This window comes from Musca domestica, unplaced genomic scaffold (genome assembly GCF_030504385.1).
Source record: "Musca domestica strain aabys unplaced genomic scaffold, Musca_domestica.polishedcontigs.V.1.1 18, whole genome shotgun sequence".
Taxonomy (NCBI): domain Eukaryota; kingdom Metazoa; phylum Arthropoda; class Insecta; order Diptera; family Muscidae; genus Musca; species Musca domestica.
The window spans coordinates 2,340,644-2,360,902 of record NW_026712238.1 but is presented as its reverse complement, the minus strand read 5'-3'; the positions used below and the strand labels follow the sequence as shown (position 1 = coordinate 2,360,902).

At 34.3% G+C, this 20,259-nt stretch overlaps 1 protein-coding gene across 2 annotated transcripts in view; it reads left to right on the top strand.

Moving 5' to 3' along the window:
* LOC101889053 (myb-like protein Q) overlaps positions 1–20,259 on the top strand; it is a 283,906-nt gene that overhangs the window by 227,406 nt on the left and 36,241 nt on the right. The window contains exons 4-5 of one of the 2 annotated variants that reach the window (XM_005179993.4): positions 16,397–16,577; positions 17,679–17,828. In XM_005179993.4, coding sequence (XP_005180050.1) covers positions 16,397–16,577; positions 17,679–17,828 — 331 coding nt within the window. The remainder of the gene's footprint in view (positions 1–16,396; positions 16,578–17,678; positions 17,829–20,259) is intronic. The other variant, XM_005179994.4, reaches the window with a different exon arrangement.

The window sequence follows — 20,259 nt, the reverse complement described above, 5'->3', positions numbered from 1 at the left end:
GAAGTCACATTTACTCCGAACAGAAACACACACACACACATGTGCACGCACACAAAGATTCGCAGTCACACACACACACTGCCATGCATATTTTTATTGCCGACTTAAGCACTTTTAATCGAAATTCTAATTAAAATTATCCTAAATGATAAATAAGTTTTGAGTTTTTTATTTGTTCATAACTTGTACTTTTTGTTGTTTGTTTATGTGTATGTATGTGTATTTGTTTGTAAAGGATTTACTCAATGTAGTCCGGAAAATTTAGGAATTTTATGAACATAAAATATGAAAAAAAGCCCAAATGATTTCATAATCATCATCTGAGCATATGTGTATGTTCATCACATACTGACAAATATTTTATAATATTTTCCACTCTATATATGCTGCAAAGTGAATACAGTTTCTAATCGCATTTCAGATGTTGTGTCTCTCTTCCGTCACTAAGTTATCCAAATTGAATTCTTGTTTGGAAAAAGTTTTCTTCCCAGGGACGTAGGATTATAAATAAGGTTAAAAATGAGGACTATACTTAAACGTGGACCAATATAGCCCATTTTCAATTTTCCAATTATTAATATTTGTGTCAAATTTCAAAGATCTCGACAGACAGACACAAAAAAAAATCCGTGGAAAAATACCCTCATATCATAGTAATAGGTTTTAGTACCCATTACGAACTTCAAATACGAAATTTGGAACAATTCCGGTGAATAACGTCGCTTAAATCATGGAAATACCGAATATATGGGGTTACCGTTATATGGGGTTGTACTTAAACGTGGACCCATATAGACATTCTCTTCTCCAGGGGTACTGTACTCACAAAGAACTCCTTTTGTAGATTTTAAAACAATTCCACTAAAAATGTGGCTAAAATCATCAAAATACCGAATATCGGGAGGTGGCGTTATATGGGAGATATACGATATTGTGGACCATTATTATTTGTGTAGAATTTCAGGCAAATTCATTGAAAAATATTGCTAAAATCATCAAAATACCGAATATCGGGGGTACGATATCATGGACCGATAAAGCCTATCCTCGAATTGACCTGTCTGCAGACAAAAGTCAGATCGGTGCAAAATTTTAACCTCATATCTTCATTCATTTTGACTCTACAACAGACAGACGAAACAGAGCTAAAAAACTGAAGAGCTTAAACACAGCACGAAGTGAATGCATATTCCGGAATATTTATAAATTTTTGCACAAGCAAAAAGCGTTTGCATTTAAGGCCCTTTTACTCTCCCTGCTTTCATGTCGACATTACAATACTGGAAAATATTTATGTGTAAAAAGTAACTTTAAAAATAAGAACAAAATAAACTTTATTCTGACTCGTAATATATTTCATTGCAATCATATAAACACCCAAAAACACACTACTTATATGTACTGCTATGTCATTGGAACCTAAACTTTTTTCATATAATCACGTTTTAGTTCGAGAAAAATTATTCTTTAAATCCAGAAATTTTGGAAAAAAAGCCCCGTTCCTTAAACATTTTACGCATTTTAGAAATAAATACTTAAACACTCCATAATTGCTCAAAAGAAATTCTTGGAAAACCATTAATTTAAAATCCAGCATTTTTCGAAACAGTCCTTGGTAAAATTATTCGAAAACAATCCGCAATTTTTAGAATACACTATTTTGGAATCAAGAAAACCAAACCAAATAACCAAATAAGTAAAATAAATATAACAGGTCAACAATATACAACAACAACATTTTTAAAAAATATATGATTTTAGAAGGAAGTCTATGGAAATGAATTCTTAAAATTCCACTTTTTTGGTTTGGAAAGAAATCCGTTATTTCTAGCACGAAAAAATAACAATTTTTGAAGGAATTATTTATACAAATATGTTTTATAAAATCCAGGAATTTTTGAGAGGAGATCTCCATATTTTTAAACCACAATTTCATACACAATCCAACATTAAAAAAAAAAAACAGTCATTCTTAAATCATCCAAAAATCCACGATGTTAAAAGGAAGTCCTTAAAAACTAACTCCTAAAATTCCACTATTTTTTGCATTTGTAAGAAAAATCCGTTATTTCTACAACGAAGTAATTGAAAATTGTTCTTAAAGAATCACAGTTTTTCCAAGGAAATCTTTGAAAAAATAGTTTTAAAAATCTATCAATTTTAGAAGGGAAGTCCAAATTTCTACAACGAAGTCCTTGAAAAATGTTCTTAAAGAATCACGATTTTTGCAAGGAAATCTTTGAAAAAATAGTTTTAAAAATCGATGAATTTTAGAAGGGAAGTCCAAATTTTTTAAGCAACAAAAATAATATAGAATATAACCAATGTTGAAGAAATTGTTAAAAAAATATGTTTTATAAAATCCATTTTCTTATACAACAATTTTCAAAAAGAATTCTTTGAAAAAATACTTTTTAAGAAACCTACATTTAAAAGATATACTAAAACAATCATTCTTAAAATATCCAAGCTTTAGAAGGAAGTCCTTGAAGAAGAATTCTTTAAATTCAACACTTATTCTTAAAAAAAAAACAAACTTTTTAAAAGGAAAACCTTGAAATATTAATTATTCCAAAAATTTTCAAAATTTTTAAGTACTTGAAAAATTAATTGTTCTTAAAAAATCCTTGATTTTGAAGGGAAGTCCTTGAAAAATGATTCTTAAAAAATCTGCGATTCATTCTTTGGAAACATTTGATTTAGATTTTTATTGTCAGGCCTACAAATTTTCGCCTGCTGATTCCTTCAATGAAAATACATATGACTGAAAATGTTAACATATGGAACCATCACAACTCTTGAAGGTTGAAAGAACATAATACTCAGACAAATGCATGAAATCTATACTTGACGATCCATATAATTTAATATGGAGATGGGCCATTTCAGTACACTCTTTCTGGTACCTCCTTCACAAAACGTGAAAAATTTCAACAAAAAAAAAAAAAAAAAATTATTTTGTTCATTGAATATTTTTATTGATGCTACGCATAGTGCCAAAAAGGACAAAATCGGCCCACTTCATAAAGTACCTTCCCCACAAAGGCCTAACATTTGGAATAATTATAACTGTTATAACATGTGAGATTAGAATCCGATTCTCTTCAAAATTCACACATCCCAATATTTCCTTCAAAACGAGATCTGGTGTAAAAATGGAATATATCGGTCCCCTCCTTAGGGTACTTCAAAATTTTGAATATTCATGAAGTTCTTAAAACGCGAAATGAGCACCCAATTCTTTTCAAATTGTGCACATCCTAATACTTCTTTAACAAAAGATCTGGTGTAAAGATGGAATATATCGGACCACTCGTTATGCTGCCTCCCCACAACGGGTCAAAATTTTAAGTTAATATGACTTTCATAATATACGAAATAAGCATCCGATTCGCACATGCCAATATTTTTTCTAACACAAGATCTGATGTGAAGATGGAATGCCATTCCTTCTGGTACCTTCCCCACAAAGGGTTCAACTTTTGAATAATTATGGCTCTACTAAATACAAGATCTGGCGTGAAGATGAATGATAACGGTCTCTTCTGTTAAAATATGATTAGCAGTTATTTCCAAAATTCGGTTATAGATCTCTGATTTTCTTAAAATTTTGCATATCTTAATATTTTTATCAGTATTAGATAAGGTGGATCACTTCGGTCCACTAAATCCAAATTTTCCAAAAATTATTACACATCTCATAAAAATTGAAGGAAGTACTGAATATGGTCCAAATCCGACACGAGAAGTGGATAATATTGGTCCACTTCTTCGATTTCTCGTCCAAAAAGTGTCAAAATTTTGTATAATCCAAAAGTAAGTCAAAATATATTTTAATAAACTGACATAGGTTGAGGGTATACATCTGCAAAAACAGACCACAATACCAGTATTTTTATACTCTCCACCATACTATGGAGGGTATATTAACTTTGTCATTCCGTTTGTAACTTCTCGAAATACCCATGTCAGACCCAACAAAGTATATATATTCTTGATCAGCCTAAAATTCTAAGACGATTTAAACATGTCCGTCTGTCTGTCTGTTGTAATCACGCTTTCTTTCGAACGAATTGAGATAGAAGGCTAAAATTTTGCACACATGTTTATTTTGCCAGTAGGCAGGTTAAGTTCGTAAATGGGCCATGTTGGTCCACCTTTTTGTATAGCCCCCATATAACGGAATCTTCCAATATTCGGTATTTTGATAATTTTAGCGACATTATTCACCGGCATTGTTTATGCAGGTCCAGGTCTTCGTATAGGCCCCATATAGGCCCCCTTATATTCGGTATTTTTACGATTTTAGGTACAATACTCACCGAAATTGTTTGAGATGTCTTATTTGAAGTTCGTAATGGAAGCTACAGCCTGTGTCAGAAAATTGTCTATGCAGGTTCAGGTCTTCGTAAAGCTCCTATATAACGGTACCTTCCTATTATGTACGGTATATTGATGATTTTGGCTACATTTTTCACCGTTTATTTCAAGTATCGAATTTGAATATGGTAATGGCTTGTGACAAACAATGTCTATGTAGGTGACGTCGTACAGGCCCTAATGTAACGGCTATATTCAGTATTTTTAAAATGTTAACAGAATTTTTGGCGAATGTTATCTTTTTCGAAAATTTTCAAATTCGTTCTAAATGGTAGAGGGTATTCAAATATGTTATTGAATACAAATGAATATAAATGTTATTACGCATTTAGACATACCCTTGCTTCTTTTTTTATTCAGTGTCATCACCACATAACTAAATAATGAATCCTACTACTTAATTTATCCGATACTAAGGAAATTACGTTTACAAGCACTTCCGGTGAATTGACTTTTATTATTAGAAATAAAACCATATTGTGATTCCCGACCTACCCCAATGTCAATGCGCAAATACTCTTGAACCAAATTCCAAGTTTAGTATTTACAATTCCTTGAAAACGCTTTGGAACATAACAATTAACACATTGAATATAAAATCAGCCACCAAACGGAAGTGTACTTCAATTCTTGTTGCTGTTGTTTTTTTCTTTTGGTTTTTATTTTTCTTCTTCAAAAACTTGGCAACTAACAAGAAACCGTTTGTCGGTTTTGAAGGTTTGTTTTCGACGCTTTTGTTGTTGAGCAACATTTTCACGGTTGCCAAGACCACAAAATGAACAATGACTTCATTTTATACGATTTAGTGTGTGTGTGAGTGTGTATGGAACTGTGTTGGTATATGTTCAAAGGATTCGCATTTACGTTGCTTTGTTAGATTGTAACGCGTTGTTCATTTGTTCTTGTTAGTAAGTTGTGTTTTTTGCTGCGATGAAAGAGTTGATTATGTTCTTTGCAGGTCTTTTGTAACACAATTTGTGTTAAACGGTTTAGGTGTTAGAATGATGAAATGAGTGATGGTGATAAGGAAAGTTAATGTATTTATTTAAAATGACACCTTTTTAGGGCACATAAAAAGGGAACACAGATAAAAGTAACGTTACATTAAATGCTTCAATACTCTTTGTTGTATCTTTATTATAAGGAATGAGAAAGGATATAATTTCACAATTATTTTTATATATATTGCACGAAATATTTAACTTAAGTTTTGCATTTTCCGTGGAATATCTCATAACAAATTTCGCCCCATTGTAACCAAAAATTGTAAAATTGTATATTCATCTCTCCGTCAACCACAGCACACATGTTGCGCACACATTCGTCGCAATACATCTGAGCAGGCTCACCGCTACAATTTCTATTAAATGTCATTGTTCTATCAGAATCAGTTGTAAAACTTCTTCAGATACTTTGTGATACAAGTGGTTGGTGGTGTTGAAACTGTCAGCATTGACAGAGTTGACAGTCGCAATTTGTATGCGCATATTAAATTTGTCGGTATATAGGTTGGTTGGATGCTTATATTTTTGAAAACTCACAGAAACTTTGAGTATTAAAGAGAATGAATGTATTTGCATGTGTGCGTAGACATGGTTAGATGAAATTCAGTTGGAGTTAATTGCTAAAATGTTAGAGGGTTTTAAGGGGCTATAAATGTCGAATTTCAAAAATACTGCTCATAGTGTTATGCTAGTTGTGAAAAATTTGGTGAAACTTCAAGGATATAATTAAGTTTTTTCAGGGCTATAATTGCGAATATGTAAAAATTTATAAAAAATATTATTATAATTTTTAGAAAGACCGGAAATTTCTTCGAGAAACTTTTATACCAAACTCGCAGTCTTTTTATAAAACCTCGAAATATTGGTCCCCGACATAGGAAACTATTTATGGATCTTCCTATCTCGCCGACCTGACTCGATCTAGCTATGTATATCCGTCCGTCTGTCCATGTTAATTTGTAATGACGCTACAGGTCGCAATTATGGAATAGAATCCTATTGTTTTTGGAGTTGATTGCAAAATGTTTAGGTGTTGAAATGGATCAAAAATAGAAAACTTTCCTGATTTTGTTAATATTCATTTTCAATCCCTGCAAAGTCGCAATGCATTAAATGGTCAATTCTGACCATTACAGTGATGCTGATAGCCAAGATATAGGATATAAAGCAAAATAGGTATGCTATATATGTATAAGAAACATATCTTAGTTATTCTGCTTAAAAGTCAAAAACCGCTGGACTGATTTTCACAATTCTCATCAATTCGAAATGGCCTCTCGACAGAAAAGGAAAAAATAAGAGAATCGCGTAAAAATATGACAATAAAAAAGTAAATATTTTGTCTTACATTTTTTTCAATTTTTGTCATATTTTTTATCGCATGCAATTTTTCAATTTGATTCACAATTTTGAACTGTACATTTTGGAGATTTTTAGTACTCTACAACACTATGTGTTGAGGGTATTATATACAGGTTGCAATTATCATCTGATCCTCACGAAATTTTGCATGGGGGGTAGGTAGGGGTAAATATTGGGCAAATGCTCCCGATCAAAATTCTAAGTGTAACATCTGGACAGGGCTCTATGGCATCAATTCAAAAGCGAAATCTTCCAAACTCGATTTTGAAATAAGGAGGTGTTCAGCATATTGTAGTGGTGTAGGGTATCACATTTATTTATTTAAATTTATTATTAAGGACAAATATTTCTTTGTACTTCCTCGTTTGTAAGTCATCGAAATAATATTTTATATCCAAAAAGGAATATATATTCTTGATCAACGTAAAATTCTCTGTCCATGTCCGTATGTTGTAATAACGCTAGAGTTAAAACGAATTGACCAAGTTCGAAGATGGGATATATCGGTTCACGATATCGTATAACCCCCATATAACGGTACCTCGCTATATTTGGTAGTTTGATGATTTGTAGAGGGTATTAAAAATTCACAGAACATTAATTTACTCATACAGCAAGAAAGGATGATCCGATTTTGTTCAAACTTTGCATCCTTATATTTGTGGCAAGTGCGAAAAAGAACAATATAGACCCACTCCTTCTAGTACCTCCCTCACAAAGGGTCAACATTTTGAATAGTTGTTGAGATTATGAAATGGGAAGCAATAGTCAAATTGTCTTGAAATTTCACAAATTTCAATATTTCTACTCTCACAAGATCAGGTATGAAGAATGAACGGACTACTACTTCTAGTATCTCCCCCAAAACGTCTCCAAATTTTGGAAAAATGAGGAAAATGAGCATCCGATTGCTTTCAAACTCGGCACATCCCAATATTTTAATCAACTCAAGATCTGGTGTAGAGTGATATATATCGGGTCACTCCTTCTTGTACCTCACGCACACCGGGTCAAAATTTTAAATAACTCCCTCATAAAATGCGAAATAAACATCCGAATCTCTTTAAACACATTTTCTTCACACATTCCAATTTTTATTAACACAAGATGTGGTGTGATGGTGGATACATCGATACACTCCTTCTGTTACCTCTCCCAGAAAAGCTTCACAATTATGAATAAATGCTTATGAAGTGCGAAATAGGCATTACATTCTCTCGAAGTTTCACACATCAATTTATTTCATACAATACAAGATCTGGTGTGAACATGACAGATATCAACTTACCACTTTTGAACTTCCCCCACTTAGATGAAATTTTTCATTTTTAATTCTCTCAGAATTTGAAAAAAAGTCAGAGATTCTTCCCAAACTTGGTATACATAAATATTTCCCTAAACCAGAGTCTTATGCGAATATGGAATGCATCGGTCTACTCCTTCTGTTACCTCACCCACAAATGGTTAAAATGTTGATTAACAACTATTCTGTCCAGTACATTAAATTTCAACTTTTTCTAAGAACTTTCACTATTACTACTGGTACTTCACCCACGTGTAGAATTTTTAAGTAATTATATCCGTCTTAAAATGCGAAATAAGCATCTGATTCTCATCAAACTTCTCAATATCTCAATATTTTTATTAACGCAAGATCTATTGCTAAGTTAGCATATATTGGTCCAATCATGCTTGTATCTTCCACACAAATTGTAAATAACGAAACTTTAATAAAATCCGAAAAAATCCTTTGATTTTCTTGGAAATTTTGCACATCCCATTATTTTTATAAGAGTTTAACGATGTGGAATGCATCGGATACACTTTATCTAGCACCTCATGCACATTTCCACATTTTTCAAAAATTATCTCATTATTTTGTCTGTTCAGATACCAAATGAAAATATTGGCCCATTACTTCGGTACCATCCCAATAGAGGATCAATATTTTAATAATAATATCACAAGTGAAAATTAATTTTAGTAAACGTACATTGTCGGAGAGATGTGTACTCTCCAAGACCGACTGATAATTTCCAACTTGTTGTAAATGTCTTTAAGCGAGTTTTTTTCAGAAAGTTTTGTTGAAAATTTTTTTTTATCGTTTTTATTTTTATTTCTTACTTTTAAGTTTAGTTTATTTCTTAATATTTAACTCGCAGTACACTCTGGTTTTAAAGTGGGTTGATTTTTTATGATTTTTAAATTTTTTCGACAGTATTTTTTTTTTTTGTTTTTGTGGTCGATTTTTAAAACATTTTAAGTGCTTTATTGAATTAATCGTTATATTTCAATTTTTCACAAATTGGGTTATTGTAATTTTTTATTTATCAAACTCCTAATACACATTTTTGCTCTTTACTTATGAGTAAACCATGCCCTCGCTTAATACTAACCCTTCTGGATGCTAATTGAGCATCAGGCAGAGATGCACAGAAGTCTTGCATATTTTATACATATTTACTACCATTCAGTAATTGAATATTTCAGTTACTAAGTTACACGTTTCTAACACACCATCGCCATTGTATTAAACGGGCTTCTCGAAACTAAGAATATTTTCACGAATTTGCATTTGCCAGTCAGACATATGTATGCTACATGATGTTAAGGTGTATATGAGTTATTTGTGAAAGAGTACTCACTTAGCGTCATCATCTAAACATCTTTGAGAAACCCCTTTGAACGACACTCCTATGAATATTGTAAGCAAACATTTTATGCTCGCGATTGTGTTTTTTTATTTTTATTTAAAATATTCATGCCTTGCAAACAAAATCCTTTTGAAATGCAAAATTTGTGCATCAAATTTGTATTGGCAAGCATCATCTAAAGCTTCTTTTTCTTCTTTTCCAAGTTTGTACATTTTGGTTTGGTCGGAAATGACATGCAAACAAGCATTTTTATTTTTTTGGCGACTTGTGTTGAACAAGAGTGTCATTTGCACGCAACTTTTATCAGAGCTTTTTCCCCCCGTTTCTTATATTTTTAGTTTGGCTATGGGGAGACTGCGTTGGTTGTTAAGTTATTTGCTAGTGTCATTTTTATGCAACATCATGCACAATTTTTGCTGTACTTGAAATACGCATTTTATATTTTTTGTTGCTGATGATGTACGAGGGATCCTTAGTAGGTGAGAAAAAGTGCTTGATGGTGTCAGTGTGAAGTGCGTGTTTGTACATGTGATTGGAGATTTTCAGCAACTTTCTTTTGGTAATTTTTAGACGCCAGTAATTTTCAGGGTCTTTGCAGCGCCACATTGTTGAACAACATGGAAAGAGAAAAGTAACCTCCGAGTATTTTTTTAATTTTATTTTTAATTTTTGGAGTTTCTTATGAGGTTTAACTATAGTGTTTTTTTAAGATTTGTTGGCTATTTAAGTATATCCTAATACATTATAGTTGTAACTGATAGAGAAAATCACGTTAAACCCTACAAAAATGAAAATTTGTGGGGGTCCTTACCCCCTTTTTTTAATTATATCAGATCCTCTCGGTTATTGGTTTTTATTTAAATTTATAATATTTACTACATATCAGTCTATCAGTCCACGGATCTTCGTTAAAAAGAGGGAGATTATTTTAAAAATAACATTTTAAGTGAGTTGGAACTAAAAGGAATGGACTGATATTCTCCATTTTCGTTACTGACTTCATGCCATATACATTCTGGATCAGCATAAAATTCCCTGTCGATTTTACCATATCTACCATTTGTAACTCCTCGAAATATCCATTAAAACTTCACCAACTAAATATGTATACGTACAGCATAAAATTCGATATTGTCCTAGCGATGTCCATCCGTTTGCCTGTAGAAATCAGTCTGACATCCAAACAAAATGAAGTAGGTACACAAAATGTTTTTCATGTATTTTAAGTTTTCTGGCATTTAAAATATTGGTATACAGGGTGAGATAAAAAAACCTGTAACAAAGTCAAACGCCATAATTTTTTTTATATTTTATTGATTGGAAGCAAAACATGTCGGAAATAGCATTAAATTTTAGAACAAGTTTAGATTTGTTTTAATTGGTCACTTTTGGAACGACTTATGGCCTTCAAACAGCAAATGAAACCGTCACACGCTGCCCGAATGGTGCTTGAGGTGATCGACACTTTGGTATTTTTTAGTGTCATCCTTGCTTTCCAAAATACTCCAGACACAATAGTCCAACGGACTGGTATCCGGAGATTTTTGTGGCCATTGTGTGCTAGAAATGAAGCAAGGGACATCATTTTGTAACCATTCTTGGGTGGCGCGTGCTGAGTGCGAAGGTGCTGAGTCCTGTTAGAATGTCCAAGGTCTGCGGTCAAAATGTTTCCGTGCCCAAAGGTTTTAATACATCCTCCAGAATATTCGCGCGATAATCGATTAATACACGGTCGATTAATACAAGCTGAGAGCGACCATCGGCTGTTGTGGCGGCCCACATCATCACCATGGCCGGCGCTTGAGTTCTGGTGGCCAACCGAAGGTGATCATTTTCAGCTGACCTCTTTGGCAAGTAAAAACGATCATTTTGTTTGTTTACAAACTGCTGGACAACGAATGTTTTCTAATCGGAGAAAACCAAATACGGCAGTTCACCACTTTCTGCCAAACGAAGCAACTCTTCAGCTCTTTTGAGTCTATTTTCTTTCTGTTACAGTGTAAGTTCTTGCACTTTTTGGAGTTTCAATGGCTTTACCCCGAGCTCATTTTCAGCAATTGCCGAATGGAAGGCTCGCGATATGTTCAACTCACGTGCCATTTTTCAGCCATTGCGTGACACAAAAGATTTATTCACATTTAAATGCTGGAGTGCTCGATACGATAGCTACTTGTAGTTTTCCAGCCAAATATAAAGAAATCACACTATCACGCTTGAATTCCGTCACAAATAACTTTTTTCTGGAAAATTCTCACCAAAATGCTTTTGTTCGCTTCTAAACAATATAATTAACTGTCACTGGAATAATTTTAACAGCTGTCGGACGAGTGGCTTTGAAATAACAGCAGTCAGAAGTAGGTTGCAGTTTTTTCATCTTACCCTGTATTCGAACAAGTCAAGTCAAGATGGTCCGAATCGGTCACGTTGTAATATTTCAGAGTTCAGATTTGAAGTGAATAGTATTTGTCCACTCCTTCGGTATCATCTCCATAAAGGGTCAACTTTTTGAATAATCACAATGTAAATTAAAATATATTTAAGTAAACTGACATTGGCTGGGGATCTGCAAAAATGACTTATACATTTTAACTTGATTTTTTTAGACTTTCTATAACTCTTAAAAATCAGCCTTTAGTGAAACAGAATACATATTGTGCCATCAAAAAGTCATCGTGTTTTAATGTGTTGTTTTTCCTTCGAGTTTCTAGTCGGACGTGCACATTCAGTGCAGAGGTTACTAATTATTTGGTAATAACAAATAACCCATACGGAAACGGCTCAAATACCGACTCAAACGGTCACACGTTGAGAATGCAATAAATCTTGTATTTTCGAGCTCCAGTTGCATGTTGCCGTAGTTGCCAAGGTGAAAATTAGTCTCATCTTTCAAGATGAGGATCCAATTACCAAAGATACGACTGTATTGATGATCAGACTTTATCAAAACACCAGGTTATTAAAATTAGCTCCTCTGGTTGAGTGTATAATGGTAACCTATTTTCAAGTTTGTCAGTATTCATTGTATTTTATATACATACATATGTATGTGGTGTATTAATTTATTACTTTGTCGACATCCTACCATCAGCCTCAGAAGTAAAGTGTTGTGTCAATATCACGTTTCAACACTTGGCCTTCGACTTCGGTGTAGTAAGTTTTCCTACACACCTTTACACTTTAACACCACTCCTCGTAGCATGTTGAAAAAGTCTAATGATATGTATGTCGATAGATATGCTAATACAATATATTCCATGCGTCATACAATGTTTATGGGATATGATTGTGTCGTGCATGCATTTGGCATAGTTTGTTGCAATTTGTTTGCATCAGAATTTGTCTCGGTGATGGTGGTATTAGAGTGATTGTATGGTGGTGGTTTGATTCACTTATTCCTTGATGCGTATGCAATTGCAACGTGATCTCAATATATCCTTTTTGGGCTCCTTCTTTTTCCTCTCATTCTATTATGCCACGCATCATCTTCGTCAATATAGTGTTTTGCAACTATTCAACGTCATACATATCAAATGCAGAGCCTTTTATAAAATAAAACTGCATAAATTGAATTCAGATATTGTGCACTAACATGTGCATACATGTAGGTGTATGTATAAATAGATGTATAACAACTATTCAACGTACCTGGCTTTATTAGCGGTTGTATGATTTGTTTGTTTTGATGAAAAGAACTTAGATACAATATTAAAAATAACAATTTTAAGCAAATTTTGAAGGGATAAAATCATAGATTTAATTATACCCTCAGAAATGTGGCTAGAGAGGGTATAGAGGGTGAGATAAGAAACTGCATAAAAATCAAACGCCATAATTTTTATATTTCTTTTCTACATTTTATTGAATGAAAGCAAAAAGTGTGGGAAATCGCATCAAATATTAGAATAAGTTTAGATTTGTTCGAATTGGTCACCTTTGGCTTCAAACGGCCAATGAAACCGTCACACGCTACCCGAATGCTGCTCTGCTGTATTTTGGCCCATTCCCGGCGAAGCGCTTGCTTGAGGTGATGGACTCTTTGGTATTTTCTAGTGCCAACCTTGCTTTCCAAAATACTCCAGACCCAATAGTCCAACGGATTAGTATCCGGAGATTTTAGTGGTCATTGTGCTCTAGAAATGAAGCGAGAAACCTCATTTTGCAACCATTCTTGGGTGGCGCGTGCTGAGTCCTTTTGAAATGTCCAAGGTCTGCGGTCAAAATATTTGAGTGCGCAAGGCTTTAATACACCCTCCATAATATTTTCGCTATAATATTCGGCATTTATTCTGATGTCACAATCGATTAATACGAGCGGAGAGCGACCATCGGCTGTTATGGTGGCCCACACCATCACCATGGCCGCGCTTGAGTTCTGGTGGCCAACCGAAGGTTCACATTTTCGGCTGACCTCTTTGGAAAGTAAACACTCCATCACGTACCTCTTATAATTTTAACTCTTATAAAATGTGATTTAAGAGTTCGATTGACTTCAAGTTACACACATCACAATACATTTATTAACCCAAGGTCTGGTTTAAAGATTGAATGTATCTGTCCACTATTCCTGGTCCCTTACCCCTAATTATCAAAATTTTGAATACCTATGAAACTCATAAAACACGAAATTACCATCCGATTCAATTCAGACATGGCACATCTCAATGTTTCTATCAACACAATATCTGTTATAAAGATGGTAGAAATCGGACCATTCCTTATGGTACCTCCCCCACAAAGGGTCTAAGTTTTCAATAACATAAACGATCATAAGATCAGAAATAAGCATCCGGTTCTCTTCGTATTTCACACATCGCATTATTTCTACCAACACAAGATCTGCGGTGAAGATGAAGTATATCGGATGAAGCTCAAAGATGGCACAGATCGGACCAGTTTTTCTGGTACCTCTCCCATAATGGATGAAAGTTTCGAATAACCAAACGATCATAAAATCCGAAATAAGCATCCGGTTCTCTTCGTATTCCACATCCCACATTATTTCTACTAACACACAATTTGCTGTGAAGATGGGATATATCAGTCCACTCCTATTGGTACCTCCGCCACAAGAGTTCAAAATTTTGAGCCCATGAAGCTAATAAAACGCGAAATTAACATTCGATTCCATTCAGACTTGGCGCCTCTCAATATTTCCATCAACACAAGATCAGTAATAAAGATGGTAGAAATCAGACCATTCCTTCTGGTACCTCCCCCACAAAGGATCAAAATTTTGAGCCCATGAAACTCAAAGATGGCACAGATCGCATCATTTTTTCTGGTACCTCTGCCACAATGGATGAAAGTTTCGAATAACCAAAGGACCGTAAAATCCGAAATAAGCATCCGCTTCTCTTCGTATTCCACACGCCACATTATTTTTACTAACACAAAATTCACTCCTTCTGGTACCTCCCCTTGGCAAGGGGTCAAAATTTTGAGCCCATGAAGCTCCCAAAACGTAAAATTAATATCCGATTCCATTCAGACTTGGTGCATCTCAATATTTCCATCAACACAAGATCTGTTATAAAGACGGTACAGATCGGACCATTCCTTCTGGTACCTCCCCACAAAGAATAAACATTGTGAATAACCAAACGGACATAAAACCCGAAATAAGCATTCGGTTCTCTACAATTTTCACACATCCCATTATTTCTACTAACACAAGATCTGCTGTGAAGATGGGATATATCGGTCCACACTTTCTGGGACCTCCCCCACAAGGGGTCAAAATATTGAGCCCATGAAGCTAATAAAACGCGAAATTAACATTCGATTCCATTCAGACTTGGCACCTCTCAATATTTCCATCAACACAAGAAGAAGTGAAGATGGAATATATTGGTCCACTCCTTATGGTACCTCCCCTACAAAGGGTCAAAATTTTGACATTATTTTCACTGAAAATTGGATATATCGGCGGACTATTTATGGTACTTCCCCCACAAAGGGTTCAAAATTTTGAAAAACAAAACGCTCATAAAACTCGAATTAAGCATTCCATGTGAAGATCTACAGATCTTTTTTGAGAAGATCTAAAGGTCTTCTATGAGAAGATATACAAAACTTCTATGAGAAAATCTACAGATCTTCTATAAGAAGATCTACAGAACTTCTATTAGAAAATCTACAGATCTTCTATGAGAAGACATTTAGAGATCTTCTATAAGAAAATCTTTACAGAACATCCAGAAATTCTCGCAAACGGTAAATCTTTGGTGAAGATAATATATATCTTCCTACCCGTTCTGATACTTCAATCACAAAGGGTGGAAATTTCCAATACTTATATCTGTCATAATTGCGAAACAAGTCGGCGATTCTATACAACTTGCTATATCTAAATATTTTGGTCTGTTATATCTGGTAACTCACACATAAAGTATAGGAAGTGGACGAAATAGTCCATATATGGCACGTTGAAATATTTATATCAGACTTAGGTCAGATACGAAATAATAAAAAAATAATATTGGTCAACTGCTTCGGAACCTCCCCCATAAAGAGTCAACAGATTGTATAATCATAACTCAAGGCTGGGGGTATACATATGTCGGCAAAACCGGCTGATACTACTTTCCTTATTTGTTTTAAAAACAGATTTTTTGATAAAAAGAGATTTCAGGACAATATTAAAACATAGAGATTTTAGCACGTTTTGAAGGGATAAAATCATAAATTAATTTGTTTCTATAAAATAATTAGTTGCTTTGCTTTAAAACCAGTCATCCATAAAATTAGTTGCCCTATTTTCCAACAAATATTTCTTATTGTTACTATGGAATTGTAAATAAAATTCAAACCAATTATATTAAGTAGTTCTTTACAAAGAATAAAAACAATATATTGCAGAACAAAACCATCTCAACATCTTCCACTCTAATTCGCCTTTAAACTTTGTGACTCTTATTTGATTTAGTTTTCCGCATTAAATATTTCTAACACCCATTTTCTTATTCGTTTCTCGTTTCTGTTCCAATTTCTTTTCAGCAGCAACAAATCTCAACGAGTGATACCAGCTCAACGTCACGCGACATCAGCAGTGCAACTACAACAACAGCCAGCAATGATGGCATTAGCGAAAGCATTGGCACCGATGGCAGCAATAGCTGTCGAAAAGGTGCTGCAAAGTTTTTATTAAGAAAACGTAAAACCAAGAAATCTCCAAAAGGTAAGTAACAATACTTGGCCGGTTGCAAATCGTTGTAGTTTCTATTTCCCCCCTATTTATATCCGTTTTTTATTGCCTCTGGCAATGGGCGACCCTTTAGGCAAATTGAATGAGTGAGCGACTGTAGCCAAAGAAATCCCCAGCCAACCGAAATGACAAGGGTTTCAATTGTGGCGCAAAGTAGCACCGGCAGCCATAAATTCCATTGCTCGCCGCATCTGCCACCTATTCCCGAGAAATTTGCCAACTTTGGAGTTGGCAATAAATTAAAAACTAATTAGAAAAAAATGAAATGAGTTTTTTCTTCGTGCAAATTACTTTTCTAGTCGGCGGTTTCTGGCTATTGCAAGCGGGATTTTCTTTTGTGGTTTTTTAATTAATTAAAAAAGTGGTCCAGTAGGGGATTGGTCGACGTGTCCCGAAAATAGGGAGACGTTTATTGAAAAAAAAATAATAATAATAAAAGGGAGCAGAGAAATCTTAATCACCTACACCATTGGGGAAATGTTATTTATAGCTTCTTTAAAAATCATTTAAATTTACAGATAATATACAGATCTTCTATGGAAAGATATGTTGTGTTAAAAAATATTTTTTTAGAATAAAGAATCTAGTATTTCTTTTACAGGATATCCCATTGCTGATTAGAATAAATTCCTTGTAGACAATTTTTTTATCCGACGCGTTTGTCTCTTTCTTTATTATTTGCCAACTCAATGAAATAATATGTTAAAGAGGCCAAGTGACAGTCATTGCTGGATAATAATAACAAAATCTTAATTTATTTTTGTATCCCGCCCACACATATTATATCTCGATTACAATTTTATGCCCTCTAACAGCACTATATCAAATTAACATCCCTCACAGTTGACTAATTAAGTTATACTATAATTCGTTACTAATGCCACAAATTCTCTTCTCACTCATCGGTCGTCCTCCATATTCAGGCTCTATCTGACCCAATCTATACAAAAAAAAAATATATGTTATCTTTATTATCCAAAAACTGTAACAGATATTTCATTACAATTGCTCTATGGTTCTTGCAAAATTTATTTCTAATTCTGCTACTTCTTCTTCTCTTTCCTTCTTTTACAGAAACTAAATCCTTGAAATCTCAGGAGAAGCCCTGTGTTAAATGTGTGGTTGTTGGTGATTGTGCCGTGGGGAAAACCAATTTGATACTCTCCTATCTTGAGAATCGTTTCAATACCGAACATGTGCCTACAGCATCAGATATTTATAACGGTAAGTGAAAAAAGGGACGTTTTTATCCATAAAGCCCAGGGTGGAAAATGAAGGGGCGAAATGTGAAAGAGAAGATGACCGCAAAAAAGCAACAGTACAAGAAAAAAAGACACGATTCATAGAAAAATGAAATCATAATTTATGTATAACATTCATTTGTCTTGCATTTCAGTTTTTTCTCTGGTCATATTGTAATGGTTTTACTTTCTTATATGCCTTCCATATGTATAAGTGGTGGATTTTGGGGAAAAGGGAGAGTTTTGCTTTATTTTAGTTACATGTACAGTGGACAGTGGTCAAAAGGCGCAGTTTCAATTGATGAAGTGTAAATTTTTTCACAGACATCACAAGTTTTGTAAATTTCATTCGAGTAGGCATTTTTAACGATTGTTTTTATAGTTTGTATTGTTTCGCTATTATAGTCCAATATTTATAGACAAATCGAAACAATAAAAATTTCTACCCACTCACCATATAAAAATAGTATGACATGTAGCACTCTGTGTGTCCTGTCTTATTTTATATCTCTCTAGTTTGCATCATGTACAAGGTGGCGCAAAAGTTATCCTCCTAACAGAAAGTGCTATAAATTTTACGATTGACCCCTAATATCTTAATTACAGTCAAAAAACATTGGAAATTTACTTTGGCGCCACTTTGTACATGCATATGTAATTGACAGACATTTCTTGACGTATTCTTCATTAGGATTTAAAGTATCAAATTACAGACATTTCAGCTGACAAATTTGGCCAGACCTGTTAAATCAACTAAAATTGACCTGTACCTTTATATTGGGCTATGTTTCGAAGTGGAAGATAGAAAGCTCAGTTAGGGCTAATTCTGTAGCAACTATTTAAAATTAGAGGTTATTCTAATATGGGTTAGATTACAAATACTTTGCTTCAATATTTTCTTCGAAGATGGATGAAATCTGGAAATGCCATTTGATTAGTGATTTAGTCGGGATTTGTATATAACCTCTAAAATGCCAAAAATTGGGTGGTATGGGGGACTATACCTAAGCAGTGATCGATATTTTAAGGGTAATGCCTGTTCAGTGTTTTAATTAGTCAATCTTTGATATAACTTGCTATATCACCATGTTAACAAGTGGACATATGGATAGATAACCAGCCATGTCTTATATTTTTACATGAAATTCTAAAAACTACACGTTACTTTAGGTCTCGTCTTAGCTCTAAAGTTTAGAATTTCGACCTCTTCCCAGCATATGAAGGTACTGATATATGGGACCTATACGAAGACCTGGACCTGGCATAGACTTTAGTTCCCATTAAGAACATTAAAAAACGAATATTGGTGAAACAACTCAGATGAATAATGTCGCTACCGTTACCGCTACACGAAAACGTGGGCCTGCATACATAATTTGTCATAGGCTGTAGTACCCATTACGAACTCTAAACAAGAAATTTGCAACCTCTTCGGTGAATAATGTCCCTAAAATCGTCAAAATATCGAATAAAGGGGGGGGGGTCGGTACCGTTGTAAGTGTGCTATACGATATCGTGGACCTATATGGACAATACTCTTCTATGGGTTAAAGTACTCAGAAAGAACTACTTTCGTGGATTTTCAGACAATTTAATTGAAAAATTTGGCTGCATTCATCAAAATACCGAATATCGGGGGTATATGGGACTATACGATATCGTGAACCGATATAGCTCATCGTCGAACTTGACCTGCCTGCAGATTAAAGACTTATCTGTGCAAAATCTTACCTTCCTATCTTTATTCGTTTTGACTCTAGCGTGATTACATTGACGAACGCACGGACGGACAGGGTTAAATTGTCTTACAATTTTACGCTAATCAAGAATATACATACAGGGTATCTCACCCTCTCTCTCAAAAAACTGCAACAATTTTTTTAATTTTAAAATTATAAATGAAAGCGAACAAAGTCGGAAATATAATCAAATTTTAGAATAAGTTTAGATTTGTACGAATTGGTCAACTTTGGCACGAATTATGGCCTTCAAACGGCCAATGAAACCGTCACAAGCTGCCCGAATTTTGCTCTGCGGTATTTTAGCCCTGGGAATGGGAAGCAATTGCTTTGGGTGTTTGACACTTTGGTATTTTTTAGTACCAACCTTGCTTTCCAAAATACTCCAGACATAATAGTCCAACAGATTGGTAGTCGGAGATTTTGGTGGTCATTGTGCGCTGGGATTGAAGCGAGGAGCCTCATTTTGTAACCATTCTTGGGTGGCGCGTGCTGAGGGCGATGGTGCTGAGTCCTGTTGGAATGCCCAAGGTCTGCGGCCAAAATGTTTGCGTGCTTTGGAGGCTTTAATACACCCTCCAGAATATTTTCGCGATAATATTCGGCATTTATCCTGATGCCACGATCGATTAATACGAGCGGAGAGCGACGATCGGCTTGAGTTCTGGTGGCCAA